At 41.9% G+C, this 26,724-nt stretch overlaps 1 protein-coding gene across 14 annotated transcripts in view; it reads right to left on the reverse strand.

Annotated features, from left to right (window-relative positions):
* Positions 1-26,724, reverse strand: part of ppp1r9a (protein phosphatase 1, regulatory subunit 9A) — a 360,369-nt gene that overhangs the window by 27,970 nt on the left and 305,675 nt on the right. For 10 of the 14 annotated variants that reach the window (XM_043689927.1, XM_043689929.1, XM_043689921.1 and 7 more), the window contains one exon: positions 14,910-15,092. In XM_043689927.1, the coding sequence (XP_043545862.1) occupies positions 14,910-15,092 (183 nt within the window). Of the gene's footprint in view, positions 1-261; positions 351-10,495; positions 10,695-14,909; positions 15,093-26,724 lie in introns of those variants that run through there. The other 4 variants (XR_006311675.1, XR_006311674.1, XR_006311676.1 and 1 more) reach the window with 3 other exon arrangements.

Consider the following 26,724-nt stretch of genomic DNA (forward strand, 5'->3'; position numbering starts at 1 on the left):
TAATGGCGGAATAGGTTCCAAGGCCAGGGGAATCTTCTGGAATGTTTGAGGAGCGCTGGTTATGGAGGTGGGTGGATAAAAGTTTGTTGTACTTACAGTTTTTGATGTTTGAGATGGAATTGAAATACTGTTTGTTGAGAGTATGAATTCTCCTGAGGATGTAGTACAGGGTGGGTTCTCCTGAGGATGTAGTACAGAGTGGGTTCTCCTGAGGATGTAGTACAGAGTGGGTTCTCCTGAGGATGTAGTACAGAGTGGGTCTCCTGAGGATGTAGTACAGAGTGGGTCTCCTGAGGATGTAGTACAGAGTGGGTCCTGAGGATGTAGTACAGAGGTTGGGCAATCTAGAACTGGAAGACACAGTCTCAGGTTACAGGGTAGACCATTTCGGACTGAGAGGAGGAGACATTTCTTCATTCAAAGGGTAATGGATCTGGAATTCTCTACCACAAAAGTCAGTAGAGGCTTAGTTACCAAATATACTCAAAAAAAGAGACACATCATTTTTTAGATTTTAAAGGCATCAAGATGTATTAGGATGAAGCAGGAATATGGCATTGAGACAGAGGATCAGCCAGATCATACTGAATGGCTGAACAGGCTTGATGGGCTGAATGGCGGTCTTGTGCTCCTTGTTTTCATATTTAATGTCCATTTCCAATTCTCATAATCCACGAATACACCCACATTATTCTAACTATTCTGAAATATTTCCTTAAATGTCTACCATTGTGTCTCTATTGATCTGTCCCTGACTCTACGATACCAGGTCCCTTTAGCTAGCTCAGCTTTCATGCCCATACATGTGCCCTTATTAAGGTTTAATTATTAGTCTTCAATCCAATCTTCACCCTTTCAACTGGATATAAAATCCAATCACACTTTGGTGTTGCCACCAATGGACAACTTAGAGTTCATTAATTAATTCTGTGACATTATACAATCCCATATCTAATATAACTTGCTCTGGGCAGTTCCAGAACAGTGCTGCTCTAAGAAAGCATTCTTCACTTAGATTACTACTCCTATTTGGATTTTTCCAGTTCATAAGTAAATTAAAGTCACCCATGATTCTTGCTGCACTTCTACCACAAACATCCAATATTTCTTCTTCGATCATTTGATATACAGTGTAGTTATTATTAGGGGGCCTACAGACCACACTCACTAACTCCTTTCCCCTATTATTTCTTATCTCCATCTAAATTTATGCGACATCCTGATCTCATGAACCATGCAGATCTCTAACTATTTCACAGATGCTATTCTTGATTGATAGTGTTACTCCTCCACCTTTACCTAGCTTCCTGTTCTTGAATGCCATATACCTCTCAATATTCAGGATCGAATCCTAGACATCCTGCAGCCATGTCTCCATAATGGCTACCAGATCACATTTATTTATTTCAACGTCCGCTATCAAGTTGTTCAATTTGTTATTAATATTATGCATTCAGATAGAATAGAGCCTTTAGTTTTGTCATCATTGTAAAATCTTGTCTTGATTGTTATTGTATTCCTCAGTTTATTCCTCTTGTCTCTTCTTGCAATTCTCTGACCCATATTACCACTTTCTTCTATACCTTTTTATATATGACATCTTGCCACATTTGGTCCCTTGGCCCCGCTTTTTAGTTGAAGGCAAAATGTGATGGAGGGATAGTGGTGGGAGACGAGAAGGGGTGCAGGGCAAGGGGAAGAGGTTGTGAGGGAGAGAAAGGGGCAGTGAGAGTGAGAGAATGGGAGATGGGAGAGGGAAGTAAGTCAAAGCAGGAAAGATAATGGGGTACAGGAGAGTGAGGGGAGGGACACAGGGAGATAGAGTGAGAGGGAGAGGGAGCAAGTCAGAGAATGGGATGGTATAGGAGAGGGATGGGTTGAGTACTTGGGAGGGAGGGGGAAGAAAGTATGTGAGAAGAGTCACAGAGTCAGAGTGTGGCAACAGACCCTTCGGTCCAATTCGTACACACCGATCAGACATCCCAATCTGACCTAGCCATATTTAGAACATAAAACAATACGGCACAGGAACAGGCCCTTCGGCCCATAATGATGTACCAAACATGACACCAAATTAAACTAATCCTTTCCGCCTGCCCTTGATAGAGCACAAGAATAGGCCCTTCGGTCCACAATATTGTGATGAATATGACACCAAATTAAACTAATCCCTTCTGCCTGCCATTGAGACATATCCTTCCATTTCTTGAATATTCATGTGCTTATCTGAAAGTTTCTTAAATGCCCCTATCATATCTGCCTCCACCACTGCACCTGGCAGCGCATTCCAGACTCCTACCACTCTCTGTGTAAAAACATTTTCCCCTCCTATCTCCTTTGAACTTTCCCCCTCTCACTTTAAATGCATGCCTCCTGGTTCTAGACATTTAAACTCTGAGAAAAAGATTCTGACTGTCAACCGTATCTATGCATCTCATAATTTTATAGATTTCTATCAAGTCTCCCTTCAGCCTCCACTGCTCTAGAGAAAACAACCTGACGTTTTCTAGCCCCTCCTCATAACTCATGCCCTCTAATCTAGGCAGCATCCTGGTAAACCTTTTCTGCTCCTGCACCAAAGCCTCCACATCCTTCCTGTAATGTGACCAGAATTGAATGCAATACTCTAAGTGTGGTCTAACCAAAGTCTTACAAAAATGTAACATGACATCCTGATCTTGTACTCAATTCCCCAACCAAAAAGGCAAGCATGCCATTTGCCTTCCTTCCCATCCTATCTACTTGCAAGGCCACTTTCAGGGAGCTATGGCCTTGAACCCTTAGATTCCTCTATACATCAATGCTGTTCAGGGTCCTGCCATTAATTGTAAACGTTTCCTTAACATTTGATCTCCCAAAGTGCAGCACCTCACACTTATAGAGTCTTACAGTCATAGAGATGTACAGCATGGAAACAGACCCTTTGGTCCAACCTGTCCATGCTGACCAGATATCCCAACCCAATCTAGTCCCACCTGCCAGCACCTGGCCCATATCCCTCCAAACCCTTCCTATTCATATACCCATCCAAATGCCTCTTAAATGTTGCAATTCTATCAAGTCTCCCTTCAGCCTCCGACCCTCCAGGGAAAACAGTCCCAGCCTGTTCAGCCTCTCCCTATAGCTCAAATCCTCCAACCCTAGCAACATCCTTGTAAATCTTTTCTGAACCCTTTCAACTTTCACAACATCTTTCCGATAGGAAGGAGACCAGAATTGCCAGCAAAATTCCAACAGTGGCCTAACCAATGTCCTGTACAGCCGCAACATGACCTCCCAACTCCTGTACTCAATACTCTGACCAATAAAGGAAAGCATACCAAACGCCTTCCTCACTATCATATCTACCTGTGACTCCACTTTCAAGGAGCTGTGAACCTGCACTCCAAGGTCTCTTTGTTCAGCAACACTCCCATGGATTAAATTCAATTTGTCACTTCTCCACCCATACCTGCAACTGATCTACATCCCACTGTATCTTTTGACAACCTTCTACACTATCCACAACTCCACCAATCTTTGTATTATCTGCAAACTTACTAAACCATCCATTTACATTTTCATCCAACACATTGATATGTATTATAAACAGCAGCGGTCCCAGTATGGATCCCAGGGGGAACACCACTAGTCATGGACCTCCAGCCAGAAAACACAATTCCACCACTACCATTTACCAGCAGTTAAACCCTTCTAAATCCTTCCTATTCAGGTACCTTCCAGATGGTTTTTAAACGTTGTAACTGTACCAGCCTACACCACTTCCTCTGGCAGCTCATTCCACACTCGCATCATTCTGTGTGTGAAAAAGTTACCCCTCAGGTCCTTTTTAACTCCCCTCTGACCTTAAACCTATGCCCTCTCATTTTGGACTCCCCACCCTGGGAAAAAGACCTTAGCTATTCACCCATTTCATGCCCTCATGCTTTAAAAAACCTCCATAAGGTCACCATTCAACATTTGATGCTCCCGTGGAAAAAGAGCCCAGCCTATTCACCATCTTGATATAACTCAAACCCCCCCAGCAACATCCTTGTAAATCTTTTCTGCACCCTCTCAAGTTTTAAAACTTCCTTCCTATTGAAGGGCAACCAGAATTGTACGCAGTATTCTAAAAGTGGCCTCACCAATGTCCTATACAGCCACAACATGATGTCCTAACCTCTAAACTGACCAATGAAAGCAAGCGTACCAAACACTTTCTTCACCACCTTGTCTACTTGTGACTCGGCTTACAAGAAACTATGTACTCACACCCCTAGGTCTTTTTGTTTGGCAAAATTCCCCAGGACCCTTACATTAACGGTCTAAGTCCTGCTCTTGTTTGAGGGAGTCAAAGGCAAAGTGAAAGGGAAGCAGGAAAGGGGAGTGTGCATGAGGAAGACCAAGGGCAAGACAGTGCATGAGAAAGAAAGGGAGGGAGGCAGATTGTAAAGAGTGGAGCAGAGTGATTATGTGTGAATGCGTAGACTAAATCAGATACACTGCCAATTCTTTTCTCCACCTTCCCTTCCTCACTTCCAAAAAGCAGCCTGGAAAGGAAGAAAGAAACAGGCTGAGTGGTAACTTGCTTCTGGGGCTCACTTGTGTGTGGATTCTGAAGGCAGCCTGGAGTGTGCCCCACCAGACATGAAAGCAAGCTCAAGAGTTACTTAAATCAAACTGCCCTAGCTAGTCCCGTCTCCTCTCCTTCCCTTGGAACCTAGTCTCTCTCATTCTGACCCTGTCTAGCTAGAAAAAAGTTGTCTTTTATGCAGAAAACTGGGGTGAGAGGTGGTTGGTTGCATAAGGAGTCATAGGGGTCTACAGCATGACAACTAGGCCTTCAGCCCAACCTGTCTGTGCTGCCAAGTTTTCACAGTTAAACTACAGGTAGACAATCCTTTATTCAAAATTGCGAAATCCGAGAAGTTCCAAAGTCCGAGGCTTTTTGTGAAGCTTTTTTCTCATTAATAAGGTTGTTAGGCATGCAAACAGTTAACCCAAGTTGACACCCACTCGATGTGTGTCACTCAAATGCAACATGTGAGGGTGTGGCCAAGCAGTGGCAGGCCCCAATTCTCTCTCAAGGCCCGTTTTACTGAGTGAGTCTGCTCCTCCGGTAAAATATTCAAAGATTTCACCATCAAATTGTCACTTATTCTGAAATTCAAAAATTTCTGAATTCTGAAAACCAGCTGATCCCAAATATTTCGGATAAAGGACTATACAACTGTAATTCCATTTGCCTGCATTTGGTCCACAGCCCTCTATACCTATTCCATTTATGTACCTGTCCAAATGTTTCTTAAATGACAAAACTGTACTTGCTTCCACCATAACCTCTGACAGCCCATTCCAGACACTCACCACCATCTGTGTGAAAAAACTGTCCCACTGGACTCTTTTGTATCTTTCCCTTTTCACCTTAAAACTATGCCCTCCAATTTTAGACTCCTCGACCATGGGAAAGCTGACTACCTCATCTATGCCTCTCATGAATTTATAAAACTCTATAAGATCACCCCTCAGTCTCCTACACTCCAGGGAAAAAAAGTCCCAGCCTATCCAACCTCTCCTAATAACTCAAACCTTTCCAGTCCAGGTAGCATCCTAATAAAACTTTTCTAGTTTAAGAACATTCTTTCTACAAGAGGATTACCAGAACTGCATGCAGTACTCCAAATGTTTTGTACAGCTGCAACAAGATGTCTTAACTCCTACACTCAATGCTATGACCAATGAAAACAAGCTTGCCGAAAGCCGCCTTCACTAACCTGCCTACATGTGACTCCACTTTCAAGGAGCTATGAACCTGTATCCTAGATCTCTTTGTTCAATAATACTGCCCAATGCCCTAACACTGACTGTGTAAGTCCTGTCCTAGTACCATCAATTTCGGTATTATCCACAAATTTACTAACTATACCTCCTAAATACTCATCCAAATCATTTATATAAATTACGAACAACAGTGGGCCCAGCACTGATGCCTATGCCACACCACTGGTCACAGGCCACCAATCTGAAAAACGACTCTCTACCAGCACCCCCGTCTTCTACTGTCTAGCCAATTTTGCAACCAAGTGGTTGGCTCTCCCTGGAACCTGTGAGATTTAAACTTACTCAACAACATACCTTGCAGTACCTTGTCAAAGGCCTTGCTAACGCCCATATAGACAACATCTATTGCACTGCTCTCATCTACTGTCTTGGTCACTCCTTCAAAAAACTCAATCAAATTCCCACGCTCAAAGCCATGCTGACTGTCCTAAATGTCCTTGCCTCTCCAGATCCTGTCTCTCAGAATCCTTTCCAACAACTTACCCATCACAGACATTAGGCTCATCAGTCTGTAGTTCCCAGGCAATTCCCCACAACCTTTCTTAAATAATGGCACAACATTAGTCACCCTCCCATCTTCAGGCACGTCACCTAACAAGTAAACAATAGGTGGAGATTGAGCACAAAGAGACAGAATAACCGTTGGACAGACAAAAGAATGGATAATGATCAGCCTGGGAGAATGTATAGCTACTGATGGTGATGAAGGTAGCTATTGACAAAGCTATTCACTGGCAGGTAGCTAGTGAAAAAGGAGCAGTGCTCCGAACGCTTGTAATAAACTGTTGGTCTCTATCCTGGTTTGGTGTGATTTTTAATGTTATCTATCCCAGGCCAACACCGGTAACTCCAAATCTTGGCCAAGAATGGGTTGAGTTTAACAGCAGACCATGTGTGGGGGCTGGGAAAGGGCATGGGAGTAGGTCCCCGGCCAAATCTTTGTCTCAGGCTTGCTGCAGCGCTCCAGCGCACCTCAGCAGAAGCTGGAAGAACAGCACCTCATTTTAGGCTTGGGAACTCTATACCGTTCTGGACTCAACGTCAACTTCAACAATCTTAGGGCTTGAGGCACCTGTTATTACATGGTCTGTTATTATACACGAACCACAGTTAGCCACAAATTGTCACCATTAGCAACTATTTGATTGATTGATTTAATTAATTGTCACGCATACCTAGGTACAGTGGAAAGCTTTGTTTGCGAGCAGTACAGACAGATCATAGTAAGCAAGGACATACAGATCATCAGGTGAAAAAAACTTGGACAGAATAAGGCATGCAGGTTACATTGCATAGGACATGCACGAGGCAAGAACAACATTAGATCAGCATTATTTGAAGATAAAGAGTCTAATAATGGCAGAGAAGAGTCTGCCTGATGGAAGAACTTGTAGGAGAGCATTACGGGCTTCCATGATAGTCTGGGCTGTGCATACAACCTTCTGTAGTTTCTTACAGCTCTGGGCAGAGCAGTTGCCGTATCAGGCTGTTATGTACCCGGACAGCATGCATCTGTAAAAGTTGGTGAGGATATTTATGGATATGCCAAACTTCCAGAGCTGCCTATGAAGAAGAGGCATTGCTGTGCCTTCTTGACTATCGCACCTTTGTGGGAAGTCCAGGACAAGTTGCTGCTTATCATCACTCCAAGATACTTGATGCTCTCAACCTCCACTCCATTGCTGTAGAGAGAGAGTTCACCTTGCTAGGCCGAACAAGGTGAATCGACGGAATAAGCTTCTATTGTTTGGGATAAAGTGCCAATCGCATATTCTGACATGCGTTTGCCCTCTGGAGAGATAGAAGAAAAACCATCGACATGAAGTGTAAGGTCCGGGTTAACAAGAGCCTGATCCGTAAGATTAGGACATGGTTTAGTAACAAGAGGCAGTTCAAGAGGTTCTTCCTGCAGGAATGTAGCAGGGTTAAAGGAGTGTACTTAAATGAGAGAATCAGATTCTTAAGTAATGAAATCTCATAACTGCGATGAGCTATAGTGAGGTGTTGAGTACGTTTAGATGTAAGCAAGGATACTGTAGAATGTGAGGTACAAACTTCTACATTTTGATGTAAAGTTATATTAGAGGCAACCAATACCATAGTATGGATGGCAGGGGCAATCTGGGTGCAGGAAGGCATACCCTGAGCAACAGGATCAAGCTTAGTAGAATAATAGGCAACAGGGCACCAAGAGGAGCCATGTTGCTGGGCGAGAACAGCTGTAGCACAGGTGTCAAGAATGGCAACATAAAGATGGAAGTGGTGATCATGCAAAGGTCGGCCTAGTGCAGGAACTGAAGACACGGTACTATTGAGTTCTGTAAACGCGAGTAGTTGTTCGGGGGGGGAGTTCATACCATAGAGGCCTGGATTTAGGTTTAGCCCCTGTCGTTTGGTCAAGTTCTGTCTTGACCTTGCCGATGGTAGCCTTACTGTTGGGATCCTTTAGTTCCCAGAAGTAACAAACCTCTCGGCTGAATTGTGCAACCTCGGCATCTTGCCAGTGGATGTTGTGGGTTTTAATAGCTTTCTGTACCTGATCAGGTAAGACAGCCATACATAGGGCATTAAATTGGGGTATTTAGTGTCACCAGAATAAGCGGCATAGCATTCCTTAAAATGGGTAAGGAACTCCTCAGCCCCTTTGCACGAGCTGGGTTTCCACATTAAGACTTTATCCACATCAACTACACAACTCCCTGCTTGGTGGAGACAGGTAATAATCCAATCTGATCTGTTAGGTTTGGCCTGGTGCCGGACTACAAGCTGGGTATGATTATTACATTGTAACATTTTTAAGAACTCAGCCCATTTTTCAGGGGAAAGGGTGCATTCTATGAAGTGAAGTAGGTCTTGGGAGGCAGCATTATAAATGGTCCTAGTCCTATTAATGTAATTAATAAATCCCTCAGGATTCTTTCCGTAATATGGAGCCTTATTAATAATGCTTGAGAATTCATGAGGTTTCCATGTTTGATAAAGATCCACAAATTGAGCTTGTCCTGGATTCAGGGCCTTTGGGTTAGGAACTCTTCTATTTGGGAAATTTCTTTTTGGCCCTCTCACATCAGGGTGAGTGCAAGGACTGATATTAAGGTCCCAAAATTTTGATCGCAATTTATCAAAGTCTTTGGGATTTATTAGTATGGGCAGTGGAAATCAAAGGATTCTCTTCACTGTTTCTTCCACGTTTTAATTTTAATTGACTCCTAGTGTGGTGGGCAACAGATTCGTGGTAAGCCAAATCCTTATTCAGCTGAGCAGTTGGGGGAAGGATATGAGCCTCGGCACGTTCGTCCTCAGAGTAAGGGGGAGGGTTCAGGCGGGGAACCAGAGGAGGTCTCCAGACAGGATGGGAGGCATAAAATATTTCCTCCTCCGAATCAGGTTCCCATCCCCCATCCACAGATGGATCAGGTTTTTTTAGTAATGAGTCTTTGGGAGAGGGGAAGGTAGGGTATAAGGAACAGCTTTTGTTGTCAGTTTCATCATGCGCAGCTGCAGTCTGTTGTTTATTCACCAGTTTCCCTTTTCTTTGGGGCTCCTTATGTTTCAGTGTAGATTCAGAATCTTTGTGTTTTTTTAAAAATTTTTCCCAATTCCAATTCTGCTTCTCAATCATGTGCTTCACATTTGCGTTTTAGTTATGTCCAACCTAGTTTTAATCCTTCCTTAGTTAATGGACTAATTCCCATTTTAATATAGTTTTGTCTCCATGATGATTCCATGGGTTTTCTCATTTTTCTCTAGCTACCTTTTTCCACGCTGATATGGCTTCTTTCTGCTTACTTCCCTTTCTTTTTTTCCAAATCACTTGTTCAATTTTAATGAGTAGATTTAAATCATGTTGCCTTCTAGAGGCCAATCCTTATTCTGTTGAGCAGCTGCGGCCGATATTCTCCTTAATTGTTTCTCATAATTAGGACACAGACTTATTATTTCTGATAGGGGACATTTGTCTTCCATCTTATCTGGAGTTGCATCCATATTTATCTTACCTACTTTAAATCTTCACAAAACTACTGATCTACAGGGGCTCCAACCCCACAAAACACATACATTCACTCACCAACAAGCAAATGTGCATCCAAACCAAATCTCAAAGGATTAAACTTTCTGCAAGCTGCAGAGAATCAGCACTGAATCTCTGCTTGCCTGTCTCTCTCTGTCTCGCGCACACATTTTAAGGGTAATGAGGCACTCGTGTTCTAGAAGTCAAAGTTAGGGAGTTTTAGCCTCATAAATCCTGGCTGTGGCACATAGCTGCTTAACCAAGTGTGCGAGAGTTGTATCTTTGGCCAGCATTTTTTTTAATGCTATAAAAGCAGCAACCACTCTCTATATTTCATAAACAAAGAACAAACACCAAAACAAACAGAACAAAACCATAGCAGACAAACAAGACAAAATGGCAAAGCAAGACAAGCCAAGCCAAACAGGTACAACAGAGAAGATAATCTAGACCTCAAACTTTCACTAATCAACAACCTGACAATGAATAAGACTAATGATTTCTGAAAAACATTCTTCACATTCTAAAACCCTGACAGTTTCTGTTTTTAGTACCTATTTAAACGATCTCATTTAGGGTTCCGTTAGGGTACCATGAGAGTGAAATGGGGGAGGCATCACTCAAAGATGCAGACCGAGAGCAATCAAGGTATAATCTTACCTTGTGGGCCCATTGGTCTCGAGTCCGACCCTTAGGCGGAGCTCCTCTTTTCCAGTTTCACTCAAACGTAGCCCTTGTTGGAACCCTGCTCGCAGTGCCAAATTGATAAAGTACAGATTTGAGACGGCCCAGGGAATTCCTTATGAACTCAACCTGTAAGCCTCTCTTGGTTCGTCCTGGAGAGCGTACCTTTGGTAGTCTGGAAGTAAAAAAAACTCTTACAGACAGTTTAGTTTAATTTTAACATCCCCTTCATTTACTAATAGCATCACTGTTACAACATAACACTGATACCTAGAAGCCAGGCTAACTGGATTCTAATAACCCTGGAGAGTACGACATTGCTCTTCCTTCAAGAGCCCTGGCAGGCTATTTTGTTGTACTATCACAAACAGACTACCTTTCTACACAAATTTACAAAGGCTGTACTGCCACAAACACTAAATGTTAACAAAGGTACTGCATGTTCTGAACTAGACACATAATAGTGAAGGACAATAATTCGAGAGAGAAGTTAATTGATACCGAGTTTTGTTTCGAGGTCAGAATCAAACATTGTTATTAATTTCACAAAGCAATAGTCGTGAATGTTATCACTGTGTCCTGTTTATACAAATTCACTGATGTTAAGGCAAATGTTCTTAATTGTTTTATCCTCCCTAACTGTCTATTTTCTAGTGTGCAGAAAATGTGTTCTATAATTTAAAATTACATTTTAATCTAAATGTTTAAGGACAAGTTTTAAGGCTATAAACTTTCTCAATGGGAGCACGTTCTCCTCTTTTATTTCTGAAGATAATGATCAGTTCTTTTGTTTTGCCGACATTGAGAGAGATATTGTTATCATTATACCACGTCACCTTGCCCGCTATCTCTTTTCTGTTGCGATGATGCTGTCTCTTTAACAAAGTTATTTTTGTCCTTGTTTCTTTTCACAAGGACTCGGAAAGGCAGAGGTGCTGGTATGTCTGAACTGACTTTAATAATGGTTAATAGATACTGCCTAAGTTAACAATCAGAGGAGGCCTTTAGGGGTTTTTTAAAACAGTTGTACAATGAAAGGGGAGTGGCTAGTTCTCCCGGCTCAGGTTTTTATTAAGTTTGGTTTAGTTTGAAGCTGCTGGTCAAAGAAAGCTGTTGGGGAGAAAGGTTCCCGGATTCAACAGAGGTTTTCTGGCTGACTCTCTCTTCCTCTGATATTTCTCCCGTAAGGACCTGGGTTTGATTTTACCTTTTTTGCCAAGCGTGATCATGGGGATGTTGCAGGAAATGGGAATACCATCTTTAAATTGCGATAGAGTCGCTTGCGTTTTCAGATAGGTTAAATTATTCTATAATCTGTTCACTTTTGTTCGTGTTTCATTCGGTAGTCTGTAAATAAATACTGTTTTGTTTTAACTGGGTGGTTTGACCAGCTGCATCATTCCTGGAATATCTATCTTATACCTGCTTAAAATAAATAGAAAAGTTAGAGTCAGGACTACCTTCTTGAAATGTTTGAGGGGTTCCACAATATTGTATTATGATTCAGTGAACCTGTAGATGGTGTACGTTCTGAATTTGGCTACACAATTGTGTGTGTAGGTAGGGGGCTCAGAATCCATTCAATGTTGAATATTATTATGGAGGAGATTTGTCTGGAGGGATGAGCAGGTGTCTGACATAGGTGTCCTTCTTATCATGATGTTCCAGGGATGAGTACAACGCTAGGAAAATGGCATTCGCTGTGGACCTGTTAAGTCTGTAGGCAAATTGCAGTGGATCGAGGCAAGCTGGGAGAATAGACTTAATGTGGGCCTCTCGAAGCATTTCATGATTATGGAGGTCAGAGCCACTGCGTGGTCGTCATTAAGGCACGTTGCATTTACTTTCTTACATACTAGGAAGATGGCTATTTATTGTCCCAGGCTGATTGTTTTCCACTCCTTTGTCTGTTCAACTGGTCTTCTCTCTCTTTGGGCTCTACCGCCACCTACCATTTACTCCTTACACCCTCCCCCAAACGCTAGCTTCTGCATAAAACCAATTTTTTCCTAGCTACATTCAGTTCTGAGGAAGGATCACTGGAACCGAAACATTAACTCTGCTTTCTCTCCACCGATGCTCTAGACTTGCTGAGCTTTTCCAGCAATTTCTATTTTCATTCCTAATGTATTAATTAAAATTTGCCCCCAGCCATTAAAAGTGAAATAAAATTTGAAAGTTAGCTCCTGACTGCAAAGGGGTTGGATAAGTCAACAATTCAGTATAGATCAAAGAAATGAAAAATCCCAAACAGAGATAATACATCACTACTATTGTTGAGATGGTGAAAATAAACTTAATAAGATTCAACACTAGTTACCATTTTAAAAGGGCATAGGAACTTAAAGAAAAAAAACTGACAATCGGTATACGAATCCAAGATTTAATCTATCACATTAATTTATGTTAACTAACTTCTTACATGATTTGGAGTTGCCGGTGTTGGACTGGGGTGCACAAAGTTAAAAATCACACAACACCAGGTTATAGTCCAACAGGTTTAATTGGAAGCACTGGCTTTTGGAGCGCTGCTCCTTCATCAGGTGGTTGTGCAGTACACAATTGTAAGATACATAATTTATAGCAAAAGTTTACAGTGTGATGTAACTGAAATTGTACATTGAAAAATACATTGACTGTTAAGTTTCTCAGCTGTTAGAATGACCGTGTTAGTTTCACTTCCTTCATATGTAAATCACAAAACTTATTTTGTAAAGTTACATTCACAGGTTAACTTTAACAATTGGTGTCAGCCTAGATAATGTGTTGAAGGTGTTAGCCCCCTGTGTGCTGCTGTCTGTACCGTAATGTTTAGACTGGTTCTCATCTAAAAAATGAGTTAACAGAATCTTACATGGATTCATGCAGTTTTTGAGCAAAGTACAATGTAACTCTGCAAGTACAAATTTACTCCACAAACGTATGTGTATGTGTGTGTGCGCGTGTGTGTGGGGGGGTGGGGTGGAGAGCTTGTGAGTGTCTGTAAGAGGGTGCATGTGAGAGTGTGTATCTCTGTAGGAATGTTTGTGAGTGTGTATAGAAGTGTGTGTGTGTGTGTATAGGAGTGCCTGTGTGTATGTTTGTGTGTGTGTAAAGTGCAATGGTGGTCACCGAGCAGACGCTGATAGCTAAGTTCGGTACCCATAAGGAGGGCCTCAACTGGGACCTTGGGTTCATGTCACATTCCAGGTGACCACCATTGCACTATACACACAGACAGACACTCCTATATACACACACACACACACACACTCCCATACACACCCTCTCACAGACTTAGACTCCTTTACACTCACACACACATATACACATTCTCTCACAGACACTCACAGACCCCGCCCCCGCATGAATTCATGTAAGATTCTGTAAATTCATTTTTTAGATTAGAATCAGTCTAAACATTATGTCACAGACAGCAGCACACAGGTGTTAACACCTTCAACACATTATCTGGGCTGACACCAATTGTTAAAGTTAACCTGAGAAGATTAGATTAGATTAGATTAGATTACTTACAGTGTGGAAACAGGCCCTTCGGCCCAACAAGTCCACACCGCCCCGCCGAAGCACAACCCACCCATACCCCTGCATCTACCCCTTACCTAACACTACGGGCAATTTAGCGTGGCCAATTTCCCTGACCTGCACATCTTTGGACTGTGGGAGGAAACCGGAGCACCCGGAGGAAACCCACGTTGACACGGGGAGAACGTGCAAACTCCACACAGTTAGTCGGCTGAAGCGGGAATTGAACCCGGGTCTCTGGCGCTGTGAGGCAGCAGTGCTAACCACTATGCCACCGTGCCGCCCAAATGTAACTTGTAAAAAAAAAGTTTTGTGATTTACATATGAAGGAAGTGAAACTAACATGGCCATTCTAACAGATGAGTGACTTAACAAACAAACAAGGTATTTTTCAATGTACAATTTCAGTTACATCACACTGTAAATTTTTGCTATAAATTCTGTGTCTTACAATTGTGTCCTCCCAACCACCCGATGAAGGAGCAGCGCTCCGAAAGCTAGTGCTTCCAATTAAACCTGTTGGACTATAACTTGGTGTTGTGTGATTTTTAACTAACTTTTTACAGCCATGGCCCCTTGTATCTTCAATTTTCTCTCTGCATCCATTTTAGAACTGGCAGAAATACTTTTCATGCAAATCTTTTGATAGTTGAGTATACAGCAAAAAACAAAAAAATTAGCAAAATCTTAGCTTAATAATTTATTTGCATTTGTACCTATTTTTGTATTACCTATTTGATGCAGCTTGATTGTAGATTTTTCCATGCCAGGCATTGACAAGGTGCAATATATTATTTCTGATGGTTGAACTATGAATATATTTTAACTTGAACTAAAGCAATAATTTTTTTTGGTATTTACTTACCTTAAGTTTGCTTCCATCCAATTGCAGCAACTGTTCTCCATCAATGCCTTTGGCAGTAAATTGTGGAATATATTGTTCCATGTTCAGTCCCATAAGCCAATGAGAAACCTGGTGGGTGCTCCAATCCAAAACAGCACGAGTCTTCCACTGATTGTGTTTTGGTGATTGTCCTTCATCGAGGATCTATCAGAAAGTAACAAAAGAGGAATTCACAATAATGATTGTGATATCAGCTGTTTGTTCATTAAATAGTTAAACTGTGAGTTACTAGCAGAAATTGAGTTATTACAACTTATTTACATTTCTTTTTTCCTCAGACAATGTTCTCACTTGGAACCTTCATGTCACTTACTGAAGTAGACTATAGATGTCTCCATTCCACACTTACTGGAGTATATTTTTCTTTTAAGTCTTTATGCACCCTTAACAAGCTTCAGGTTAAACATATGCCAGGTATAAATTCACTCATCTGAATCAGAGGAGAAAAATTGGAGTGATGTCACACAGGAAAGCAATGAGCTGATTAGCTTGTAAGGGAACTACCTTCAGAAGCTCACCTTAAATAGCAGTTATTTAAAAATTGTAGAATTATTTCATGAAAATGTTAACTTCTAAGACCAAAGAAATTTAAATCATGCAGATGAGGGCAGCTGAATGGAATGCTTGATCTATCATGTGTGGGGAGTCATGGAGCCTAGTGATGCAGGAAGTACTCCCAACTGCACAAATGTACGCTCTGGGTTTTGGAACTAGAGCAGCAGCTGGAGACACTGTGGCACAATGTGAGGCCCAGGCTTTCGTATATAGCATGTTTAGAGAGGTGGTTACACCACAGCTGGAAGGACTGGAGGAAAGCAAGGAATGGATGACAACCAGGCAGCCAAAGCGGAGCAGGTTGGTAGGCAGGAGACCTGAGGTTCAATTCATAAATCCATTTTTCATTTTGGAAGTTGATGAGGGCACTGGTATCTTCAAGGGCATTAGTGACAGCTAGACTTTTGTTACCATAAACAGCCAGACTGTACAAGAGGGGAGGAAGAAGTAGCTGAAGACTTAAGGATGGCCTGTTGCCTTCCTGATGCCAGGACCAGGGATGTCACTGTGTGGCTGCAGGGCATCCTGAAGGAGGAGGATGAAACAAGTGAGGTCAAGATACACATTGGTACCAACGATATAAGTAGAATGAGGGATGAGGTTTTGCATCAACAGTTCAGGGAGCCAGACAGTAGATTAAGAAGCAGAGCCCTAAAGGGTTTAATCTCAGGATTACTCCCAGTACCATGTGCTAGCGAGTACAAAAGTAGGAGAGTACAGCACATGAATGCATTGCTCAAGAGTTGGTGCAAGATTCCTGTATCACCAGGTACCATTTTTAGGGAAGGCACATCTCCAAGTGGGACAGTCTGTACCTCAACCAGGTTGGGAATAACATCCTTGAGGGAGGGTTGCTAGTGCTTCAAGGGGGAATTTAAACTAGTTGAGCAGGAATAGGGGACACAGTACTTTAAATAAATAGTGACACAGCATAGCTTAGAAAAGAAACCAAGGCACAGGGAGTTCAGCCATATAGAGTTTCAAGGGAGTAAGGCATGGCTGGATAGCCTGTATATCAATGCTAAGAGTTTTATAGGTAAGACAGATGAGTTAAAGGTACAGATTGATACATAGAATTGCAAAGTTGTTGCTATCAGAGACGTAGCTGAGGGAGAGACAATACTGACTAATGTTGTAATCTCCAGATTTCGTCTTGTGCCACGTGGCAATGCGTGTAGAATTACAAAGATAGGTCAGATGAACACATGGCTAAGGAAATGATGCACAAGGGAGGATTAAGATTTTTGGAACATTGGGACAACATTTGGAATAGATAGGTACTATACTAGCTGTAAAAGTTGAAACTGAACAGCAAGAAGTCTAAAGTCCTTGCTGGGAGGTTTGCATGTGCTGTTGGGGAGAATTCAAACTAATTTGTTGGGGAGAGTGGTGCATAGAATATATGTAAAGTCAAGAGCAAGGTTCAATCAAATATAGAAGGAATGCTAGGTTACTTCAGTCGGCAGAGAAAACATGGGTAGGATAAGGCACAAGGGATATTAGGAAAGCTAAACTGCATCTAATTTAATGCAAGGAACTTGACTGGTAAGGCGGATGATCTTCGAGCTTTGATCAGCATGTGGGTATATGATATTAAGACATGGCTGAAGGAAGGAGAGGACAGGCAGTTCAACATTCCATGGATGTTTCAGGCACAATGTGGGGAGAGGGACAGCATTCCATTATTGATAAAGGAAAGCATCAATGCAGTAAGAGAAGGTCTTCAAATGAGGCCATGTAGATAGAGTTTAGAAATCTAAAAAAAAAGGTGAATACTTTTTTGGGATTATAATACAGGCCTTCCAACAATCAAAGGGAAAGAGAGGAGCAGATATGAAGGCAAATCACGAAAGATGAAAGAGAACAGGCTTGGGATTTTATCTCTGCTAACATTAACTGGGATTCATGCAAAAAGATTGATAAGGTGGAATTTTTAAAGGACACCCAAAGAGCTCTTTTGTGCCTGCATCTAATCCTAAGGAATAACGTCCGTCAAGTGGTTTAAGTTTCAGTGGCTGAGCATTTTGAGGACAGTGACCATAACTCTAAGTTTAAAAGTCATTATGGAAAGGTATACAGATAATGCAGAACTTAAGTGTCTCATTTTAGGGAAGGCCAATTTCAATATCATTTGACAGGATCTGGAAAACGAACTGGGATCAGCTACTTGTAGGTAATTGTACATTTGGAAAATGGGAACTTTTAAAAGTAGCATAGCGAGAATTCAGGGCCAGCGTGTTCCTTTAAGGGTGAAGAGGAAGGGCAGCAAGTCCACAGAACCCTAGATGTTAAGGGATATCCTGAATGTAATAAGAAAAAGAAGGAAGCACATGTCAGTTGCAGCACATCAAAAACAGGCGAAGTCCTTCAAAAGTATAAACAGTGTATGGGTTTGCTTTAAAAAGAAATGAGGAGGCAAAGAGGAGCCACGATATATCTTTGCCAGTAAGGGTCAAAGAAATCCCCAAGGCATTTTGTAAGTATAATAAAGGGATTGCCAGGGAAAGAGTGGGACCTATTAGGGACAAAAAGGGCGACCTGTATCTGGAGCTTGAGAACATGGGTGAGGGCTTAAATGAACACTTCTGATCTGTATTTACAGAAGAGAAAGGCATGGGATTTCAGTTGGGATGGTGAGGTTCTAGAACATGTTAATCTTAACATGAAGGAGGTATTAGTTGTTTTAACGGGTGTAAAGGTGCATAAATCTCTAGGGCCTGTTGAGATGTATCCCAAGCTGCCATGGGAGGAGATTGCTGGGGCCCAGGCAGGGATACTTAATAAATTGCTGGCCACAGATGACTGGAAGGTAGCTAATGTGGCTCCTTTGTTCAATAAGAGCAGCAGAGATTGACCAGGTAATTACAGACCTGTTAGTCTGATGTCAGTGGTAGGGAAACTATTGGAAAAAGTCTGAGGAACAGGATTAAAAGTTAACTAAATATACTGAGAAGAGTTGTGCAGTTGATGTCTTTTACACTGACTTCAGAAAGGCCTTTGGCAAGGTGCCACATGAAAGGCTAATCCAAAAAGTAAGAGTCCAAGGCAAGTTAGCATACTGGATTCAAAATTGGCTTGCAAACAGGAGGCAAAAGTTGGAGGGATATTTTTGTGATTGGAAACCTGTGACCAGCACTGTACAATGGGCATCAGTGCTGGGAGCTTTGCTGTTTCTTATGTACATAAGTGATTTGGATGTGAATGTAGACAATACAATTAGTACGCTTTCAGATGACACAAACCACTGATGGTGTTGTTGATCCTGAGGAGGATGGTCTCAGGCTGCAGTCTGATATTGATCAGCTGGTAAATTGGGCAGGTCAACAGCAGATGGAATTTATTTCTGATAGGTGTGAGGTGGTGCATTTTGAGAGATCTAATATGGAGATCCCTAGGGTGTACTGAGGGACAAAGGGACCTTGGTGTACAAGTCCTGAAGATGTCAGCACAGTTAGATAGACTGGTGAAGAAGGGATGCAGGATGTTTGTTTTCGTTAGCCAGTGCGTAGAATATAGGAGCAAATAAGCCTTCTTACAATTTTATAAAACTTTGGCTAGGCCATAGATGAAACACTATATGTGCAGTTTTTACTGACACACTATCGGAAGAACGTGATTACACAGGAGATGGTGCAGAAGAGATTCACCAGTATGTTGCCTGCGATGAAAAATCTCAGTTATGAGAGGCGGTACAGGTTGGGCTTGCTTTCCTTGGAGCAGAGACGGCTGAGGGATGATCTGATTGAGGGATACAAAGGTATGAGAGGCATAGACAGAGTAGTTCGTGAGAATCGTTTCCCTAAGGCAAATGTGCATAAGACCAGAGAGCATATGTTTAAAGTGGTTTAGATTGTTTAGAGGAGAACTGAGAGAAAGGTTTTTCTCCCAGAGGATGGTAGAAATTTGGAACTTGCTGCCTGAGAGTGTGATGGAGGCAGATACTTTCATAACATTTAAGAAGCATCTGGATAAGCACATAGTAGACCTTAGACCAAGTGCAGGCAAATGGGATTAATGTAGTTTGGTGTTTGTTGGTCAGCATAGACATGGTGGGCCAAAGTGCCTGTTTCTAAGCTGTATGACTTAACATTCAGGCAAAGCACGGGGGATTGCGAAAGTAGAGGTGTTACCACATTATTAGTTAGGGAGTCAGTTATTTCAGTGAGGTTGGACAATATCTTGGAAGGGTCTTCAAATGAGGCTTTGTGGGTGCAACTTAGGAATACAAAGGGAGCAATGAGACTGTTAGGTGTGTATTATAGGCTACCAAACAGCCAGCAGGCAATTGAAGAGCAGATATGTAGCCAATTCACTAAGATGTGTAAAAACAATAATTAGGTAGTTATAGGAGGTGATTTGGGACGATTAATTAATAAATAATATTAATTGGGATAATTATAGAAAATGGGTTTAGCAGAGTAAATTTCTTGAAACATATAAACAAGAACTTTTTATATCAACAAGTGGATGGTCCTACAGGGGATGGTGTAGTGCTGGACTTAATTCTGTGGAATGAAGCCAGATAGGTGTCTGAGGCATAGAGGGGGAGCATTTTAGTAATAGTCACCACAACATTATAGATGCAAGGGCCCAAACTATTCACAATATTCCAGACTGCATTTGAAATATTGTGAGCTGTTTAAGGTCCTCCATCTAATGAAAAATGTTCTGGCAGAGGTCTAGAAGAGCTTTATAAGAATGGTCTTGGGGATGAAGGGCTTTTTGTAAGAGGAGTGGTAGACAATGCTGTGTCATACTCAGTTGAGTTTAAAAGGTGAGAGAGGATCTCATTGAAACTTTCAGAATACTGAAAGGCCAAGATACTGTGGATGTAGAGAAGAGGTTTCCATTCGGAGAGACTCTGGACCCAAAGCGCAGCCTCAGAATGAAGGGACTACCCTCCCGAACTGAAATGTGGAAGAACTTCTTCAGCCTGAGGATGGTGAATCTATGGAACTCATTGTCACAGAAGGTTATGGTGGTCAAGTATATTTAAGACAGATAGATAGGTTCATGATTAGTAAGGGGATGAAAAGTTATGTGGAGAAGACTAAGGGGTATAGGATTGATAAAATATCGAATGGCAGAGCAGACTCAATGGGCTAAATGGCCTAATTCTGCACCTAAGTTTAATGTCCTATAAGTTCTATGTTTGTTATGTAAAAAAAGAAAGATGGTCTGCAAAAAAGTGTTGTGGATTTGGGTAAGGTAGATTGTATTAAACTTGGGCAGGATATGGCCAAAATAGAATGGGAACAGCTACTTGAGGACAATCTACAGCAGAACAATGGATGGCATTAAAAACGGTACTATGTATATACAGGCACATATTCCCCTTAGGGCGAAATGTAGAACCACAAGCCCAGAGAACCCAGAATATCTTAAGATTTTCAGAACAGGGTGAAGAGATATGTATTACATGTACAAAGGGAGCAAAACAATGGAGGCACTAGAGGAGTATAGAAGGCAATTAAATGGCAAAGACGGGGCATGAAAAACCATTGACAAGCAAGCTTAGGGAGAACCCCAACAGAATCCACAAATATATCAGGGAAAGATAATAATCATTGAGAGTAGGGCCCATTAGGAACCAAGAGGAAAATGTGTGTATGAAGCCGGAAAAAAATGGTAGTACCTTAAACGAGTACTTCACATCTATGTTTACTTGGGAGGAGGAGGATTCAATTACAGAACCAAGAAGATGGACTGTGAGATTCTTGAACAGATTGATAGAAGAAGCAAAGTAGTATTGGAGGTTTTGGCGGGTTTAAAATCAGGTAATTCCCATGTCTAGATGATTTGTAACACAGGCTACCGTGGGAGATGAGGAAGAATGCAATAGGTGCACTGACCCTAATTTTTAAATTATCTTGAGCCACAGGGGAAGTGCCAGAGGTCTGGAGGACAGCAAATGTGGTTCCAATTTTCAAGGTAGAGATAGACCAGCGACCTACAGGCTGGTGAGTCTCACCTGAGTGGTAAGAAAAACTACTGGAGAAAATATTGAAGGAGAAAATTAATCCCTATTGAAAAGGGCAAGGTTTAATCAGAGATAGTCAGCATGGCTTTGTTAGAGGGAGTCATGTCTAACAAATTCCACTGAATTTTGTGCAGATGAGGGTGGAGCACTTGATTTCGTTTATATGGACTTCAGCAAGGCCTTTGACAAGGTCTCACATGGGAAACTGATAAAGAAAGCAAACGTTCATGAGATCCAGGGTAAATTGGTAATTTGGATCCAAAATTGGCTTAGTGGCAGGAGACAGAGAGTGACGGTAGAAAGCTGTTTATATAAGTGGAGCCTTGTGCGCACTGTCGTACTACAGGATCACTGCTGGGTCATTCATTGTTTGTAGTATTCTTTAATCATGTGGATGAGCATGTTGGTGGGAGAGGGGAGAGGGAGAGGGAAGAGATGATAAGCACATTAAAAGATGGTAGTCTTTGGTAGTCTTCGGTAACAGGGGGATAAAGATGGGCTGGACGGATGGGCAGATCAGAGGCAGATGGAGTTTAATCCTGATAAATGTGAGCTGCTACACTTTGGAACAAGTACTAAAGGGTGTACTCAATGAACGGTAGGACACCAGCAAGTTCAGAGGAGCAGAGGGACCCTGTGGTACTTGTCCAAAGATCCCTGAAGGTGGGAAGTCAGGTTAATGGGGAAGCTAAGAAAGCAGACGGGACACACCTTCATCAGTCTAGGGATAGATTATAAGAGCAGGGAGTTCATGATTTCACTGTACAGAACTTCAATGAGGACACAGCTGGAGTACCATACAGTTCTTGTCACAGCACTATAGGAAGGATGTATTGCACTGGAGGGAATGCATAGGAAATTTACCAGGATGTTGCCTGGGATAGAGCATTTTACCAATGAAGAGAAGTTGGATTAAACTGGATTATTTTCTTCAGAGCAGCGAAGGTTGAGGATGGACCTGATAGAGGTATATAAGATTACGCGGGGCTTGGACAAGATAGATAGAAAGCAGATGTTCCTTTCAGGTAAAAAGTCAGGAACCAAGGGCACACTTTTAAAGTGAAAGGCAGGCGGTTTAGTAGAAATTTGAGGAAAAACTTTTTTACCCAGAGGGTGATGGGCTCTGGAATGCACTGGCTGGGAGGACAGTTGAGACAGTTATCTTCACATTTGTAAAATATTTGAAGCATCATAACATTCAAGGCTATTGTCCTACTGTATGAAAGTGGGATTTGTGTAGGTAGGTATTTTTGACGGTACAGACTCAGTGGGCTAAAGGCCCATTTCTTCTATACTATATTTGATACTTTGGCATGTTACAAGCAGTGATTTTAACTCTCCGTCCCTGCTTTCTCCCCAGTGTCTGGTGGAAACCAGGCAGGAATAAATTAAAAATATGCAGGATTCCACCCCCTTTTAATTATACTGTCCTTAATTATAATTAATAAATATACTGATATTAACTTCTCTTCTGATTTTACATGCAAAACACCTGTAAGAAAGTAACAGGATCCTTCTCTGAAAATGGAATTTGTGTCTCAGTGATGTTGTGATAGCCCCAAATAAATGCTAATGGGAATAAATGCACATTCCCCATTGGTTTAGGTCCACTTTTTAGTCTGCGGTGCTAGTTTCAGATTCCTCCCATTGCCATTTTAGTTTTGTGGATGAATGCTTTTCTGATCAAATTAAAGAATCAAGCCTCTAAACAAATGCTATGACTATCAGAAGGCAGAACATGGCTGGATTTTAATGCAGACGTGCCAATGAAGTTAACAATGCTCACCATTCGTAAGTATTATACAACAGTAACTATACAATACTAAGTCAACTTCTGATAGCCACATATGTACAGTTAAATACAGAAATCAAGTTGCTGTCTGAATTGACTTGTTCTGCCAAAACCTGCGAAAGACTTCATAATAAATAGGTGGAACAGTTTGAAGTTGCAGCGCTTAATATACACACAGTAAGTCTGTCAGAAAAAAAAAAGACACAAGTAAATTCGTAAATAGCTTCAGAGTCACACAGCACAGAAAGGCCCTTTGGCCATTGAGTCCGGACTGACAATAACTACTACTAAAGGCACACTAATTCCAATTTCCTGTACTTGTCCCATATCATAGAGTCATAGGCATGTACAGCATGTTAACAGATCCTTCGGTCCAACTCGATCATACCGACCAGATATCCCAAATTAATCGAGTCCCATTTGCCAGCACATGGTCCATATCCCTCTAAACCGTTCCTATTCATGTACCCATCCACACACTTTTTAAATGCTGTAATTGTACCAGCCTCCACCACTTCCTCTGGCAGCTCTTTCCAAACACACACCACTCTCTGTGTGAAAACGTTGCCCCTTAGGTCCCTTTTAAATCTTTCCCCCTCATCCTAAACCTATGCCCTCTAATTCCGGACTCCTCCAGCCCAGGAAAAAGACCTTGACTATTTACCCTATCCATGTCCCTCATGATATTATAACCCTCTATAAGATCACCCCTCAACCTATGACGCTCCAGGGAAAACATGCCAAGCCTATTCAGACTCTCCCTATAGCCAAAACCCTTCAACCATCAACGTAACTCTTTCAAGTTTCACATCATTCTTCCTATAGCAGGGAGACCAGACTTGCACACAATGTACCAAAAGTGGCCTAACCAATGTCCTGTACAGCTGCAACATGACCTCTGAACTCCTATATTCAAGGCTCTGACCAATAAAGGAAAGCATACAAAGTGCCTTTTTCACTATCCTCTCTAACTGAGACTCTATTTTCAAGGAACCAAGAATCTGCACTTCAAGCTCTCTTTGTTTTGCAACACTCCCTAGGACCTTACCATTAAGTGTATACATCCTACCCTGATTGTCTTTCCAAAATGCAGCATTTCATATTTATCTAAATTAAACTCCATCTGCCACTTCTCAGCCCATTGGTCATCTGATCAAGATCCCGTTGTACACTGAAGTAACCTTCTTTGCTATCCACTATCCCTCCAATTTTGGTGTCATCTGCAAACTTACGAACTACACCTCCTAGGTTCACATCCAAATCATTTGTATAAATGATGAAAAGCAGTGGACCCAGCACCGATCCTTGTGGCAAACCACTGATCGCAGACCTCCAGTCTGAAAAGCAATCCTTCACCACCACCCTCAGCCTTCTACCTTCTAGCCAGTTCTGAATCCAATTGGCTAGTTCACCCTGTATTCCATGTGATCTAAACTTGCTTACAAGTCTACCATAAGGAACCTTATTGAACGTCTTACTGAAGTCCATATAGATCACGTTCACCGCTCTGCCCTCATCAATCCTATTTGTTACTTCTTCAAAAAACTCAATCAAGTTAATGAGACATGATTTCCCACACACAAAGCCATGTTCACTATCCTAATCTCATGATTCCCTCCAACAACTTGCCCACCACCAATGTCAGAGTCACCTGGCTTTTCCTTACCACCTTTATTAAATAGTGGCACTATATTAGCCAACCTCTAGGCTTCCGGCATCTCACCGATGACTATCCATGAACCAAATATCTCAGCAAGAGGCACAGCAATCACTTCCCTAGCTTCCCACAGAGTTCTAGGGTACACTTGATCAGGTTCTGTGGATTTATCCACCTTTATATGTTTCAAGACATCCAGGCCCCCCTCCTCTGTAATATGGACATTTGTCAAGATGTCATAATCTATTTCCTCACATTCTGTATTTTTCATGTCCTTCTCTACAGCAAATACTGATGTAAAATACTCCTTTAGTATCTCCCCCATCTCTTGCGTTCCACAAAGGCTGCCTTGCTGATCTTTGGGTGGCCCTATTCTCTCCCGAGTTACCCTTTTGTCCTTAATGTATTTATAAAAACCCTTTGGATTCTCCTTCAACCTATTTGCCAAAGCTATATCATGTCCCTTTTTTGTCCTCCTGATTTCCCTCTTAAGTATACTCCTACTGCCTTTATACTCTTCTAAAGAATTCACTCAATCTCTGCTATCTATACCTGACATATGCTTCCTTCTTCTTGACCAAAACCTCAACGTCGCTGGTCATACAGCATTCCCTACACCTACCAGACTTGCTTTTCTCCCTAACAGGAAAATACTGTCCCTTGACTCTAACTATCTAATCTTTGAAGGCTTCCCATTTTCCAGTCGTCTCTTGACCTGCGAACATCTACACCCAATCAACTTTGAAAGTTCTTCCCTAATATTGTCAAAATTGGCCTTCCCCCAATTTAAAACTTTAACTTTCAAATCCTGTCTGTCTTTTTCCATCGCTATATTAAAACTAATAGAGTTATGGTCACTGGCCCCAAAGTGCTCCCCCAATGACACCTCAGTCACTTGCCCTGCCTTAGTTCCCAAAAGTAGGTCAAGTTTTGCACCTTCTCCAGTAGGTACATCCATATACTGAATCAGAATATTTTCTTGTACACACTCAACAAATTCCTATCCATCTAAACCCTTAACACTATGGCAGTCTGAGGCTATGTTTGGAAAGTTAAAATCCCCTACCATAACCACCCTATTATTCTTCAGATAACTGTGATCTCCTTACAAATTTGTTTCTTAACTTTCTGTTGACTATTGGGCAGTCTATAATACAATCTCAATAAGATGATCATCCCTTTCTTATCTCTCAGTTTCACTCAAATAACTTCACTGGATGCATTCCGAGGAATATCCTCCCTAAGTACATCAGTAATATAATCCCTTGTCAAAAACGCTATTCCCCATCCTCTCTTGCCCCCCTTTCTATCCTTCCTATAGTATTTTCATCCTGGAACATTAAGTTGCCAGTCCTGTCCATGCCTGAGCCATATCTCTGTAATTGCTATGGTATCCCAGTCCCATGTTCCTCTCCTGAGTTTATCTGCCTTCCTGTTAGGCAACTACATTGAAATAAATGTAGTTCAATTTACCTTGTTCTCGGTTTTGTTCCTACCTGCCCTGACTGCTTAAAATTTAAACTTTACCTGGACCGTCTCAGACACCTCCCTCCCCTTCCTAGACCTCTCCATTTCTATCTCAGGCGACCAACTCAACACGGACATTTACTATAAACCGACCGACTCCCACAGCTGCCTAGATTACACCTCCTCCCACCCTGCCCCCTGTAAAAACGCCATCCCATATTCCCAATTCCTTCGCCTCCGCCGCATCTGCTCCCAGGAGGACCAATTCCAATACCGAACAACCCAGATGGCCTCCTTCTTCAAAGACCGCAATTTCCCCTCAGAC

This window comes from Chiloscyllium plagiosum, chromosome 5 (genome assembly GCF_004010195.1).
Source record: "Chiloscyllium plagiosum isolate BGI_BamShark_2017 chromosome 5, ASM401019v2, whole genome shotgun sequence".
NCBI lineage: Eukaryota > Metazoa > Chordata > Chondrichthyes > Orectolobiformes > Hemiscylliidae > Chiloscyllium > Chiloscyllium plagiosum.